The 14,936-nt window shown below is 38.1% G+C and overlaps 1 protein-coding gene across 3 annotated transcripts in view; it reads left to right on the forward strand.

Moving 5' to 3' along the window:
* TTC27 (tetratricopeptide repeat domain 27) overlaps nt 1-11,895 on the forward strand; it is a 191,180-nt gene extending 179,285 nt beyond the window's left edge. For all 3 annotated transcript variants that reach the window (XM_021674421.2, XM_021674423.2, XM_021674422.2), the window contains 4 exons: nt 1,551-1,748; nt 3,023-3,134; nt 8,368-8,468; nt 11,660-11,895. In XM_021674421.2, the coding sequence (XP_021530096.2) occupies nt 1,551-1,748; nt 3,023-3,134; nt 8,368-8,468; nt 11,660-11,782 (534 nt within the window). In that variant the 3' untranslated portion in view covers nt 11,783-11,895. The remainder of the gene's footprint in view (nt 1-1,550; nt 1,749-3,022; nt 3,135-8,367; nt 8,469-11,659) is intronic.
* The last annotated feature ends 3,041 nt before the right edge of the window (nt 11,896-14,936 follow it).

Below are 14,936 nucleotides of genomic sequence, written 5' to 3' on the forward strand. Positions count from 1 at the left end.
TCACTGTATGTAATTAGAACCATGAGTCTGAGTTCACATTCCTAAAAGTATTCATGTTCCAGAAGTGCCCCTACTCCTCAGCCACATCTCATGCATGCATCAGAATGTTCTATGAGGAGACAGCAAGATCTCATACTGGTTTCATTTCTCTTAGCTACACTGTCCAAAAGAGGCATATTCATTCAGTCTTTCAGGCACAAGTATTTATTGAGTCAGTGCAGTATGCCAGGCACTATATTAAATACTGGTGATACAAAATGATAAAATATCATCCTCTCCCTGCAGTTCACCATAAAAATGAAGATATGGGCAGCTGTCTCTTGGACCCTTGCTTCTCGAAGCGTGGTCTACAGACTGTCAACGTCAGCATCACCCGGGACCTTGTTGGAAATGCAGAATCTTAGTCCAAGATGGATCAGCATCTCTATCCAGGATTCTGCATTTCTAACAAGCTCTGATGCCAGTGATGTCGGTCCATGGACTGCACTGACTAGGACAGTTTTAGAGTACTTTTTTCAAGTTAGTTCTTTTGCTGTCCCACCATTAAAGGAGTGAAAGATTGAGGTTGTGTTTTCTGTGCCTCTAAGGAGCTGGCTTCAGATACACAGCTTAATGTAGATATGACAGATGTGCTTTTTTATAATATAACCTGCTGTGGGCTGCAGTTTAAGCCATCTGTCAGTATTCAAAGCATCTGGGATAGAATGTGTAAAGACTAACTGATAATAAGATAGCCAAGAAGTTGCTAAATGGGGAGCCAACCTGGGGTAGTTGGAAAGAAAAGAGATACTTGCTAGATACTTCGCATGCCTAATGCAAATGCATTAGCAGTTTATCATTTAGTAATTAGGAGAGGCTAGGACCTCTTTAAGTGGAGTTAGAAGGTTGTTATAGCATCCCAGGTGAAGTTAATGAGGCCTAAACTAAGGTAGGAAAGGCTGTATTTAGGATTCATTAGGAATGTTGAAAATCAAAATCAGTAGTTGTGGCAGAAGTCGGAGAGAATCTAGGCTGATGATCAGATTATTGGGAACTGTGTGGATAGGCTCATCTAGAGATTACAAGAAGAAGAGCGACTTGAGATCTATGTTTCACTCTTGGATAGATGGAGTGTGAGATGTTGGTGTGACCTGTCTGGTAGATATTGAGGTGCACAGTCCTGGAGCTCTAGAGGGGAATCTGACTGGAGCTGCACAGACACTAGCGAAGCCAACTCAGCAATATATATGAAGCTATAGGTGTAGGTCTGATCATTCAGAGAGAATGCTCTAGGTAAGAAGAGCCAAGCACTGAACGTGGGGCTCTTTGTATGAAAGGAGAACCCTCCCCAGAAGCTTGAGAAGGGACATCCAGAGAGGTGGTCAGCATGAGATCCTAGAGAGTGCTCCAGGATTGAATTTTATTTTATTTTTTAAAAGCTTAAAGGATACTCTTAACAAGTTTCACAAGGTTTTTCATTGTCATTGTCTCTGATGATGGTGAAGTAGCTCTTTGTTTTTGTTATTGTTTGTTGGTTTCTAGCTTACCAGTTTCTCCTGTGCATTTTTAAGGTCCTTAAAATTCTAGTCAGGGCAGTGATCGATGGGATGACTGATCGAAGTGGAGATGTTGCAACTGGCCTCAAAGGAAAGCTGCAGGAGTTATTTGGCAGAGTGACTTCAAGAGTGACAAATGATGGAGAAATCTGGAGGCTGTATGCCCACGTATATGGAAATGGGCAGAGTGAAAAGCCTGATGAAAATGAAAAGGTAAGTCCTTCATTCCTCCTGAGCCCTTGCCTTTCGTTTGAACATGTATGTATCAGATCTACTTTTTTGATGGGTGGAGGAAGAGTTTAACAATTTGAAAAAGAGGATTACTATGCTCGAGTTCAGTTCTGATTCAGTCTTTAACCTACGTACTTTGAATTGTAGGCTGGTTAAGACTTGTAACATTCATGTTTTTATTTTCCATGGTTTTCTTACATAGTTCTTCTCTGTTTGCTGCAAAAGGGCCTCTTGAAATTGCCACCCCTACTAAATCTGCAGCAAAGAGTTGGCTTTTGTTATTTATTCTACACCCCTTTCTGCAGGCACATTGCTAAAGACTACAGTAGATAGGTACAAGGACAGAGGGAGTGCTTAGATCTGAGATGGAGACTAGGAAAGAAAAAGAGAAAAGGGAACAGGATAAGGATATTGGAAGAGAACTTTTAAGTCAAAACATGTAATACTTTCACGAAGGTTGCCCTGGCCTTTCTCACAAGTGCAACAGAACACCAGTTCCACTCAAGTTATGCCTTTAGCCTCTTATCTTAGAACTTAAAGGAGCCTGCAGAGTTTCCAAGGTTGGAATAATTGTTTTATGTTTCTTTTCAAAACATCCACAACAAATCAAATGTACTCCTTGCGTGGGTTTGGAATTAGCCATCACAGCTAATCTGGATTCTTTGCCATTCTCTCCTCCCTCAGTCCACACAGCTGGCTTCCACCATGGCCTTGTCAGCAGAGAACACATATCACCTGCACACATGCACACTCCTACTTTCATGTCCTTCCATTTCTCCTTGAATTATGGACTTTCTTGCATATATGGAATTAAGAGTACACAGAATTCTCTGATCTGTCACTTCTCCCTCAAGTATTTGAAAGAGGGTACTTTAAACATCTGTGAGATTACATATCTACCAGCAAGTTCGTTGTTTTAACCAAGTTCATGCCTCATTCCCTAAACAGGTTTCTTAAACTGATGGCTACAAATGCTGAGAAAATCTATACTTACAGATTTCCAAACCTGGCCTTTATATTTTTCTGGTTACAGGGAAATGTCTCAATCCAGGTGCATCCATTTGATTTCTTGTCACTGTTTATTGCTACTGGGTGTGCATTTCTGCCCCTTCTTTGATGAGAGTAATAGACGATGTGCTGTACAACACACATGCTGCTTTTCACATTGGAATTAGTTCCATATGATTTCCAGGAAACAGAGTTTGAAATGTGAATTCTACTTGTTATTCTGAATGTTGTTCTTTCTCTCTCCTCAGGCATTCCAGTGCCTCTCAAAGGCATACAAGTGTGACACCCAGTCCAGTTGTTGGGAGAAAGATATTACATCATTTAAGGAAGTTGTTCAAAGAGCCTTAGGACTTGCACATGGTATTTGATGTAACATTTGATATCCATGGAATGTTTTGACTTATTATCTACTGACAAAAAAAGAGTGTTGGTCAAAAGTAAAATTTCATTATAAATAATATCGAATTGTTTTGTTATATTGACATTGCTGAATTTAATTCAGCAAATATTCATAGACCACCTACTATGTAATAGGCATTTTGGAACAATAATAAAAAACAGGATAGAGGCTTATATTCTGTTTGAATAAGTAACAGAAATTAGAAAGTTTTTTAGAGGTGTGAAGCACCTGTACAACTTTGCATAACCTTCATTCCACACAGAGTCTCTTTGTGTTGATTATGTAGCATTAAGGAAACCTGTTGACTTTAACTTGACTTACATATAGATCTCTGGAGTACATAGCAATATGCAAAGAGCTATAGCATATACAAAATAAATATAAAATATGAACCTTATCTTTGGGAAATGGTAGAGGATATTGTTTGAGGAAAGGTTTAACCTTCATATAAAATTATATACCTGTTGGGTAAAGACAGTCCACATAAGGATTGCTTTTAATTATTAATTTTCAAAAAATGCCAGTTAAATTTAATAATGCTTATTTATATTTATATTTGAATATGAGTATCTGATGCAGTTCCAATAAAATAATGACGCCCCCAATGTTAAGAACTGAATCACAAGGACCATGAACCAATCCTAAAGTTCTCCTCCTACTTCTTTGCCTAACCTCCTTCCTGCTACTAATAATTATAACAAATAGGGAGCCAACAAGGAAGAATGCAAAGGGCAGAGCTTTAGAATCAGGGAGACCTAAGCTCCAGGACCGGCTCTACCACATGCTTGCTAGTTAACTTTGGGTACATAATTTAACTTCTCTGAGCCTACTTTTCCTTATCAGTAAAATAGGATAATACCTACCCATGAAGAATAAATGGAAACGTTCAGACACTTAGCAGTATTTCACACATGTCTTAGATGTTAATATCTTACCCTCTCACCACCACCCTCTTCCTTCCAGAGGGCTTAAGCTATAGATAATAAGGGACTCAAAACTAAAAAGAGGAAAAAGGAAGAACAAGGATAAAGTTTTTCTTGCTTATAAAGAAGTCACAGAACATTCAAACAATTTAGAAATTAGATTGATAGTTAACAATTCTACTTTTGACCTTTGATATGTTTGACCTAAAGGATATAAATATTCAATTTCCTGGGTCACCTACCTTTTGGCAGGTAAGGTAGAAGTGCTGAGCTCTATATAGCTGAAAGTCAGTGTAGAAAAGTTTGGAGTAATTGCTGATAGACCCGCAGAAGGATGTTTTTGGTGTGGTTAGAATTCATGTGGCTTCTGCTGACCTCATGGTGGGTGGGCTCAGATGGGGGATCCAGTCCTTATGCTTTTGGTCTTTATGGATATAGTATGATATTTGGGGAAACCCACACTGATGTATTAGGTACATAATTAGCAGGGTAGGATATGCTTTGAAAAATTTATCTTATCTACTTTAACTTGCCAACTCTAAATATTTCTATGAACTGCTGGTCTGTAACAGTCAAAGCCACGATATTTTCTGTACTCACCAAGTGATGGTATTAAACCTGTCAAAGAGTAAATGCAGGTTAAAGAGAAATTCTAGGAAAAAATCTTTATTTTGCATCTTAAAGTTGGGTTTAAACTATTATCGGTATCTTTTTTTTTCATCAGGGCATACTTGGAGAAAAGCAAGTGTCCATTATTTTAAGTTCTTTTTTGACATCATTGAATTATGTGTTCATGCTCCTAGAACATTTTAAGCATATTTGAGTGGATGCCTAGCTTTAATTTCTAATGATATTTTAGATTTATAAAGATAAATCTTGTTTCCTTGTTACTTTTTTACATCAGTGCTCAAAGAATGAGCTGGATTTCTCTGTGTGTGAGTCTCTTCAAAACACTGTTCCTCCACCCTACCCAGTTATGAAAAGGAAATACAGTCAAGCATCCCATAGCAACATTTTGGTCACCAGTGGACCACATATGTGACAGTGGCCCCATAATATTATAAAACCATATTTTTATTGTACCTTTCCAATATTTAGATAGACAAATACTTACCATCGTGTTCTGATTGCTTGCAGTGTTTAGTACAGTCACATGCTGTACAGGGTTGCAGCCTAGGAGTAGTAGGCTATATACCATGTAGCCTAGGTGCATAGTAAGCTATACCATCTAGGTTTGTGTAAGTACACCCTATGATGTTCTCACAACGACAAAATGGCCTAACCATACGTTTCTCATAATGTATCCCCATCATTAAGAGATGCATGACTGTATAACGTTTAAAAAAATCTCCACATGGTTTACTCCTTGTGTTGCTATTGTTAAGGTAACCATGTACTTTAGAAAGCTTGATAAGATATTACAATATTGACATAGTATTTGAGGCCTCCCTGTAACAATGTCGTCATTGGGTGCTCATTTGTATTGTCTGGAAAGTTTACACTTAAACAGTTTCTGCTATTTTATTTTCTGGGAAAGGGTGGGCTCAAGTGTGTTAGCTCTTTGCCATCCAGGAGTTTTTAAAATAATAGTTATGCATTTTAGCTGTAGTCTACATGGAGGAGGCTACATGGAGGAGGCACTGCTGCCTCGGCTTTTCTGACGATTTGAAACAGCAAGTCATTCCTCTCTCTATAGCTGTTTGTCTCTATCTCAGTCTGTAATGCCTTTTGGAAATGGGATTGAGTAGGAAAACTAACAGAGTATGTGTCTTTTTGCTTTACTGTTGTTTTTGTCAGAATGAAAATAAAAGATTAAAAAGGGAATTACAACAGTTTCTGATCTAGACTGCTAGGTACTAAACAGCTCAAATACCGCTGCCATGGTGGTTACAGCTTTCCTCTACTAAGAGAGACAGACTAATAATCCTCACTCTCTCTGGGCTAACTCTGCCCTTTGAAAATTGGCTTAAAATTACTATGCATCCTTTTATCCTTTAATGAGAAATGTCAAAGTCTAATTCTTACTCCTCATTTTTACTCTAAAATAGGAATGTCAAATGTAGTTCTTGCTGGCCATGGAAGATATTATTAATTAATGACAGAACTCTGTTTTGCCAGGCACAGGCAGCCTCTACTGACTGATTAGTATTTGCATGCAAAAAGAAATCTATTGAGCTGGGTATGGTGGCTCATGACTGTAATTGGGAGGTTGAGATGGGTGGACCACTTGAGCCCAGGAGTTCAAGATCAGCCTGAGCAACATAGTGAGACCCCATCTCTACCAAAAAATTAAAACATTAGCTGGTTGCGTTGGCATGCACTTGTGGTCCCAGCTACTCGAGAGGCTGAGGTAGGAGGATCACTTGAATCCTGGAGGTTGAGGCTGCAGTGAGCCATAATTGTGTCATTGCACTTTAGCCTAGTGACAGAGTGAGACCCTGTCTCAAAAACAAAACAAAAAAAAACTATTTTCTATCCTTGGTCTACAATCTAGAGTATGGAGTAGACTTTAATCCTTGCACTGTTTAGTGTCATTTTCAAATGGTATCTGGTTATTGGTCTGTTTGAATTTCATGAGCATAATTTAGGGAAGAAAACCAAGAACAAGTCAGTGGGGAAATATTGGGTATTATGTTTGTACAAAGCTCTTCACTTGTTCTCATAAAGCATTAATAGCCAGGCCTTCTACCAGGAAGGAGCATGCCGTCTTAATAATTTCAGGTTTTAGGAGAATGGGTTCCCCGGAAAGCTAGTAGCGGAGTTGTGATTCACTCTTCCCCATTCTCTGCTGATGCCAAGCATTGCTCAGGAATTTGAGAACCTGGTTGTGGTCACATTCTCTAAATGAAGACACATGGATTGTTGTCAGTTCTTCTGGAATGGTGCTTTAAACCCTGAGAATGAGAATGTAGTAAGAACTGAGCCATACATATCTGTCACGTCACATCCTTGGGCTTGTGTCATCAGCTATTGTGAAGCTGCCATAGGGGACTTGGTAGCCTGGAAAGCCACACAAAGATGTACTGCATTTGTTTATGTCTGTTTGGGTACTTCATTTTCAATAACATTTTGTCTCCTCGCCTAATTTTGTCTATGCACATGTGTGCATGTGTGTGCTTTGATGCATGCATGTATAGGTATTTAGGGTCTCTTCCCAGTGATCCATAACTCACCAAAAATCACCTGTTTTTTTTTTTTTTTTTCAAAATTTCCTGGAACAGTAAATTATCATTCTTAAAGAAGAATATAGAAAAGCCAGATGCAAAGGCTCACACCTGTTATCTCAGTGCTTTGGGAGGCTGCGGCAGGAGGATCACTTGAAGCCAGGAATTCAAGGCTGCATGCCATAACTCCAGCCTGAGCGACAGGGTGAAACCCTGTGTCTTAAAAAAAAAAAAAGAAGGATAAAGGGAAAAGTTATGTACATAATTATTATTCTTTTTCAAACATAAAAACTTTCCAGGAAGTATTTCTAAAGTCTGTTACTATAAAATTCTTTTTTTTTTTTTTTTTTTAATTGCATTTTAGGTTTTGGGGTACATGTGAAAAACATGCAAAGTTGTTGCATAGGTGCATACGTGGCAGTGTGATTTGCTGCCTCCCTCCCCCTCACCCATATCTGGCATTTCTCCCCATGCTATCCCTCCCCAACTCCCCCGCCGCTGTCCCCCCCACTCCCCCGCAACAGACCCCCGTGTATAGTGCTCCCCTCCCTGTGTCCATGTGTTCTCCTTGTTCAACACCCTCCTATGAGTGAGAACATGTGGTGTTTGGTTTTGTGTTCTTGTGTCAGTTTGCTGAGAATGATGGTTTCCAGGTTCATCCATGTCCCTACAAAGGACGCGAACTCCTCATTTTTAATGGCTGCATAATATTCCATGGTGTATATGTGCCACATTTTTCCTGTCCAGTCTATCATCGATGGGCATTTGGGTTGGTTCCAGGTCTTTGCTATTGTAAACTGTGCTGCAATGAACATTCGTGTGCATGTGTCCTTATAGTAGAACAATTTATAATCCTTTGGATATATGCCCAGTAATGGGATTGCTGGGTCAAATGGAATTTCTATTTCTAGGTCCTTGAGGAATCGCCACACTGTTTTCCACAGTGGTTGAACTAATTTACACTCCCACCAACAGTGTAAAAGTGTTCCTATTTCTCCACATCCTCTCCAGCATCTATAAAATTCTAATTAAGTAATTGGCTTTTGAACCTGTGAATTATCATTACCACTTTTTAATGGATGTTTCTTTCCATGTTTATCTTCCAGTGGCCATAAAATGCAGTAAAAACAAATCCAGTCCCCAAGAAGCTGTACAAATGCTTTCTTCAGTTCGACTCAATTTACGGGGCTTGTTATCTAAAGCAAAGGTGAGAATGACATGTGAATTAGTTGCAATGATCATATAGAAAAAGGTCATTAGTATCAACTTATTGCTGTTAAATTTTTACATCAGTGATAATTTTAGGTGCATGTTATATTTTATTTTGTAGCGCCCTTGTGGTTGATTGTGTTAGTAAGGATCCTGTTGGCCCAATGGCTAGACCACTCTAAATGTATGTGACTTAAGAGTCTTTGAAATTGGCCGGGTGTTGTGGCTCATGCCTGCAATCCCAGCACTTTGGGAAGCTGAGGTGGGCAGATCACTTGAGGTCTGGAGTTTGACATCAGCCTGGCCAACATGGTGAAACCCTATCTCTACTAAAAAATATAAAAATTGGCAGGTCGTGGTGGTGAGTGCCTGTAATCCCCGCTACTCAGGAGGCTGAGGCAGTAGAATTGCTTGAACCTGGGAGGCAGAGATTGCAGTGAGCTGAAATTGTGCCATTGCACTTCAGCCTGGGTGACAGAGTGAGAGACACTGTCTCCAAAAAAAAAAAAAAAAAAATTCTTTGAAATTAATGTTTACAATTCAACCCTTAATGCTTTCTTTAAATTAAGTTAAAACAAGGCTCTTGTATTTATTGTCATTTTCCCCAAAGTGTGGCATATATGCCACTGGTAAACTTTTGGTTTAAATATATATTTATTTCAGTACATATTAGAAAAACGTAGACTAGCACATCAAACCTATAATTTCGTGAATATTATTGCTTATTTTGTATTTACAATAGTGATGTAATGTTTCCTTTTAAAAAGACTCTTAAGTAAGTACAAAAAAAATTGACTTAGATAAAAATTTTAAGTAGGTGGTATATGGATTTGACCAAAATTGTTAAGGTAGATAGCAATTCAGGTTTGACAACTGAAATATGCCTTTAGTTCACAAAGACTAACTTTTGGACCAGTGCTGGGCCAGAGATGCCTAAGAATCACTCAGGGAGCTTTACTGAAGATGGGATTCTGGGGCTCTATCTGTGACCGATGTAGATTCAGGAATGGGATGGAATCCAGGAAATGTGTTAAATTTCCTAGGTGATTTTACTGTGCAGCCAGGTTTGGAGTATACATCTGGAAGAAAATTTAGACAAATATAACTTCTAGCACAATTTAGTACTTACTTTTCTAATCTTGACTTGCTTTCATTATGGGACTCTTGGGTTGCAAAGTAATTTTGACTGACTTCTGAGAGTGAGTCTCAGGCACATGGAGGCCACTTCTGAATACCTTTTTACTCTGAAACAGTCTTTCCAGAGTATTTTTTTTCTTACTAATGGTTTGATCTTTTCAGATCAAGGCATCATTTTTGCCTCTTTAGATAATTAACTTACTTTACTTTTCCTATTTATCTGCATGACCTAGGAGAACTGTATTTCCTCCTAGCTTGGCAGTACAACTTCAGAATCGTGTCTCTCAAAAATCTACAAGAGCTCCCTCAAAGTCAGAGCAGCAGGGTTTTTTCCTGTGACTTTCCTTCCCAAAGTTGGAACTTTGTTTCCTACTTTTGATTAGATCACTAACCCATCCACAATAGTTTACTTCTTCAGGATATACTGTGGTTTCCTTTTGTCTGTGCGAAGCTTTTTCTTATAAATTACTATTTTTATATAAATCTAGACTTACATGACTTGAAAAGTGTTGTCTGTGCAGGTACTACACATCTTTCCATATTATGGTAGATTGCCCAATAATGAAAATGTGGCCTCAGAACATCATCTGTGTTTAGATTTTCGTTCTCATTAGATGCCAACTGGGTTATCCAAAGATGGGAAAAATTACCTCCCAGTGCCTCCTCTGAAGCGTGTTTTACATATATGTGGGAGTCTCAGGTTTTGTAGATCATATACCTTTTCTATTTAATGAATTGGGTTTGTCAAACTGAATTGCATTCCAAAAAAGTCACTTTTTTAGAACACTTTAGAAAGTGAAAATGAATTAAGATTGAAAATGAATGAGGATAACTATGTTAAATTGCTTACAGCCTATGTTAAATGGGCATAATTGAATGAATCTCGGGTCTTTTCTTGCCAGGCCAGGGACTTCATGGAAATAAGCTCCTAGTACCTAGAGACTCACCTAACAAATCATCCAGTCCGTGCTCCCCCAGGACACAGTGACTCCCCTGCCCACTTGCACCCTGTCCTTGTACAGGTTTGCTGCCAAGAGTGGCATGAGGGGGCTGTTGGTGAGAGTGCTGGAGAGCCTGTCAGCAAATTATTCATTCTTTTCTAAGCCTCAGTTTCTCTGTGCTTCCTCCTTACCCCACAGGGAAGTGATGCAGATTGATTATGACTTGCAAGCACTGTCATTCTTAGTTTAAAAAAACACATACAAAAACAAGAAAAAGAAAACAAAAATACTATGTGAGGCTAGATTATTTTCCTAAGAGGTGTTTACAGATGACACTGGAGCAGTTCCTACTTCATTTTGTCATGAAATGCTATACAAATCATATAGTCAAATCCAATGAAACAGATATATGGCAAGCTATGTAAATTATATTTCTGAATAAAACATACACACAGTCACACGTGCACACACACACATACAATGGGGTCATAAAATCCTGAAGCTGATTTTCTTGGGTGTCTATGTTGGCTCAGGAGGCAGTTCCCGGAGAGGCATTTCAAAATGTTTTCAGCTGTGGTAGCATTATTGAAATGTGTTGCAATAAACTTCCCAAGGCAATTCCTTCTTCAGGGAGAGGACACAGTTATTTTTATTTCGCTGGACTTTTTTGCTAGGATAATCTTTGTGGTCTCTGAGGCCTAAGCCAAATTAATTTCCAAATAAGTAGCATAAAGGGTATGATTTATATGCATTTGAATATAGAATATATTTGTTTTGCCTGTATACACAATAGATAAACTCATTTTGTTTGGTTGAATTATGTCCGTTCATCCCAAAACTATCCTATAACATTGAAATGAATAACCAGTATTTAGACAACTGCTTTGAAGAGCCAGAGCTCATTTGAATTTATAAGTTGAGGCCTGTTGTTTTGATTCATTTAATTATTGTAGCTTGTACATTTCTAGGCTAGTGAACAGAAAAAAATCCTACCATTGCTATTACAATTGTATAGTATTATTATGCAAAAGGTTTTTTAACTGTATACTCTATTTTACTTCAAATAAATCTTCATTGTTTTAATATTTCTGCTGTGATTTTTATATTACAGCAACTTTTTACAGATGTGGCATCTGGAGAAATTTCCAGGGAATTAGCTGATGACATAACAGCTATGGACACCTTAGTGATAGAGCTCCAAGACCTAAGCAACCAGTTTAGAAATCAGTATTGACTCTGCTGGAAGCAGATTCTGGAAAAGGTGCTTTCGCCTTCTGGTAAAAGATATATCTGTGTATCTGAAATGCAAGCTATTGATTTTTAAAATAAATTTTTTTTATGACTTAACATTCTTGGTTTTGTGATCTCAATTTTATATGCTTTCTGAAGTACATTAAATTTTTTAAACTCCCTATCTCTTTAGGTCTAATTACAGTTGAATTCAGTATTCTTATTATTCTTGAGGTATTTTGGCACAAAGGGCAAATAAATTCATTTTGTTTTTAATATAGGGTTTATTCTCTTTCAGCCTAACATTAATTGGATCATACTTTGGAAAATCTTAGTCTAAGGTGAAAAATCACAAACTTACAGTATTGTGAAATCATTAGATTGACTGCTTTATTGTTCAAAGGTGATGAAAGAGTGGATTTGGAGGTAGAAACATTTATACTTCTCGAGATTTGTGTTTGTGTCAGAAAGATACAGACTTGGGTAAATTGAATGTGAGCATGGTTTAACTTCTAAATCAAGAAAATGTAAGAAAAAAATGGCATAACCTAAATTTTTATTTAGCTACTGGGAACTAGGCTGTTGCCCCTTCATTATGTATACTGCCAGCCCCAAAGATGGTTGTTTAATTAGGGTGTTATGGGTAAAGACAGCTATTAATGGTGCCATATTACAGAAATGCCAAAGTAAAATGCTTTCAATGTTGATGGAACCAAATATTGAAGGCAGCAGCTGAGCTTAATCATCTTAGTACAAAAGTCATAGTGAGGAATTCTAAGTCCTGGCTTGGGTTGCTAAATTTTGGGTCCCATGTATAAATCATTTGGCCCCTTTTTCCCCATGTTCTTACATATAAGATGTAAATAATTTCTACTCCTAGTTTCTCTGTGAGTTTCAGCTGCTTTTCGAAACTTAAAAATTCATAAAACACAAAGTATTCTGAACATTTAAAAACAGTCTTTAAAAAACTTTCATTAATGAATTTTTTTATGAATGCTTACCAGTGCTAAATACTCTCATTTCTTAACCACCTACTTCTCTTTTCTATTAACATATTATCCTTAAAAAGAAGTTGGTGTATGCCCCAGAGCAGTTTCTATTATAGCAGAGACAATACCTGTGAGAAAGACCAATAAAATGAGTTAACATTAAGGGCCTACTTAAACCTTTTATAGAAGCCATTGAGGAATAGATGGGTGAATGGATGATGGATGATTGATGGGTGGATACTTGAATGGATGGATGGGACAAGGTTTTAAGATTAATTTTTATTAGTATCAAGCTGTGAACTCTGATAGAAAATGGACAGAAAATAAATACTGAGAAGGACAGTCATTTCAGCAATCAAGTAGAAGACTGAAGTAGAGCTTCAAAGTTGTAGAAGTTTTTGATCTTCAGTTTGCTTTCCTTAGGGTTGAAGGTAGAAAGGTATCAATAATTGTGAGAAGTCACAAACCAAGTCACAGAAGAGCTGTCTCCTTGCAGTTGTGTTCCCCAGTGCTGTGCTGGACAAAGGCTGTACCCTCTTTTATCTTGGAGTGATCTCACAAAAGCAAGAGCTACTAGATGTTTTCTTTTTTTAAAAGGCATAGATCTATTAGTTTTTTGTTTTTGTTTTTTAAATCTTACTTATGTGAGTGTTTAGGATAATTGAAGAAAAGTATGGGGAGGTAAAGTAGGGAAAACTTGGGGTTTTCTAATTAAAGCCTCATCTCTACCACCTGCTAACATTTAATATTTAATTTAGCTACTTGGTTTTTTCATCTGACAAATGAGTGTGGTGATAACAGTACTTTCCATCAAGTTGTTCCTATCTCTTAAAACACTTTCACCCAGCCTCAGAGATAGTAATACAGAATCTGTAGGAACTCCAGCCTGGGTGACAGAGCAAGATCCTGTTTCAAAAAACAAAAAGCAGGCCAGGTATGGTGGCTCACTCTTGTAATCCTAGCACTTTGGGAGGCCAAGGCAGGCAGATCACGAGGTCAGGAATTCAAGACTAGCCTTACCAACATGGTGAAACCCTGTCTTTACTAAAAGTACAAAAATTAGCCAGGCATGGTGGTGCATGCCTGTAATCCCAGTTACTCAGGAGGCTGAAACAGGAGAATGACTTGAACCTGGGAGGCAGAGGTTGCAGTGAGCCGAGATCATGCCACTGCACTGCAGCCTGGGTGACAGAGCAAGACTCTGTCTCAAAAAAAAAAAAAAAAACCCTTAAAACAATGCTCTATTATTTATTGTACGATCTTTGGTGCTTTGTGTTGTTATATTATGGTTAAATACTTGTGTTTCCAAATTGCTTATGTTTTATAAGTTTCACTTTGGCTTCTTAATATTAACACTTTTGCTTTCAGAATTCTTCTTTTGCTTTTTCTATTAGAAAAATAGAAAAGATGTGATCCTCTAATTTTGCTGCCTTCCCAAAGTGTGAATAATAATTATAATAGCTACAAGTTATTGAGTTCTCACTATGTGCCAGGCATTTTACATAGCATCATCTTTGACCATCACAAGAGCCCTGCTAGGTCTGTTTGTGATATCACTAGAAAACTAAGGGTCACAAACTCTAGAAAAAGGAAGAGCCAGGATTAGAAGACTGCTAAAGCCAGCATTGTTTCTTCTTGCTGTGCTGAAGCTTCCGGTTGACTGCTGATTTCGGTCTTCTCTTTCTAACAATGGGAACTGGACATATTGCCCAGCATCATTTATAAAGAGAAATTCTGTGAGGTCTCTGTTAATAATAGCCTGTAGTTTAAGATTATTTACTCTTGGCTGGGCATGGTGGCTCATGCCTGTAGTCCCAGCACTTTGGGAGGCAGAGGTGGGTAGATCACCTGAGGTCAGGAGTTCGAGACCAGCCTGGCCAACATGGTCAAACCCCTCTACTAAAAATACAGAAAAATTAGCTGTGCATGGTGGTGGGTGCCTGTAAGCCCAGCTACTCAGGAGGCTGAGGCAGGAGAATCGCTTGAACCCGGGAGGTGGAGGTGGAGGTTGCAGTGAGCTGAGATTGTGCCACCGCACTCCAGCCTGGGCAACAAGAGCAAAACTCTCAAAAAAAAAAAAAAATATATATATATATATATATGATTATATATATATAATTTACTCTAAATAAAGTTTTAGTAAATTCCTCATCAGCTTTTCCCCAGAGG

This window comes from Aotus nancymaae, unplaced genomic scaffold, assembly GCF_030222135.1.
Source record: "Aotus nancymaae isolate 86718 unplaced genomic scaffold, 86718_ANA_hifiasm-v0.15.2.pri h1tg000057l, whole genome shotgun sequence".
NCBI lineage: Eukaryota > Metazoa > Chordata > Mammalia > Primates > Aotidae > Aotus > Aotus nancymaae.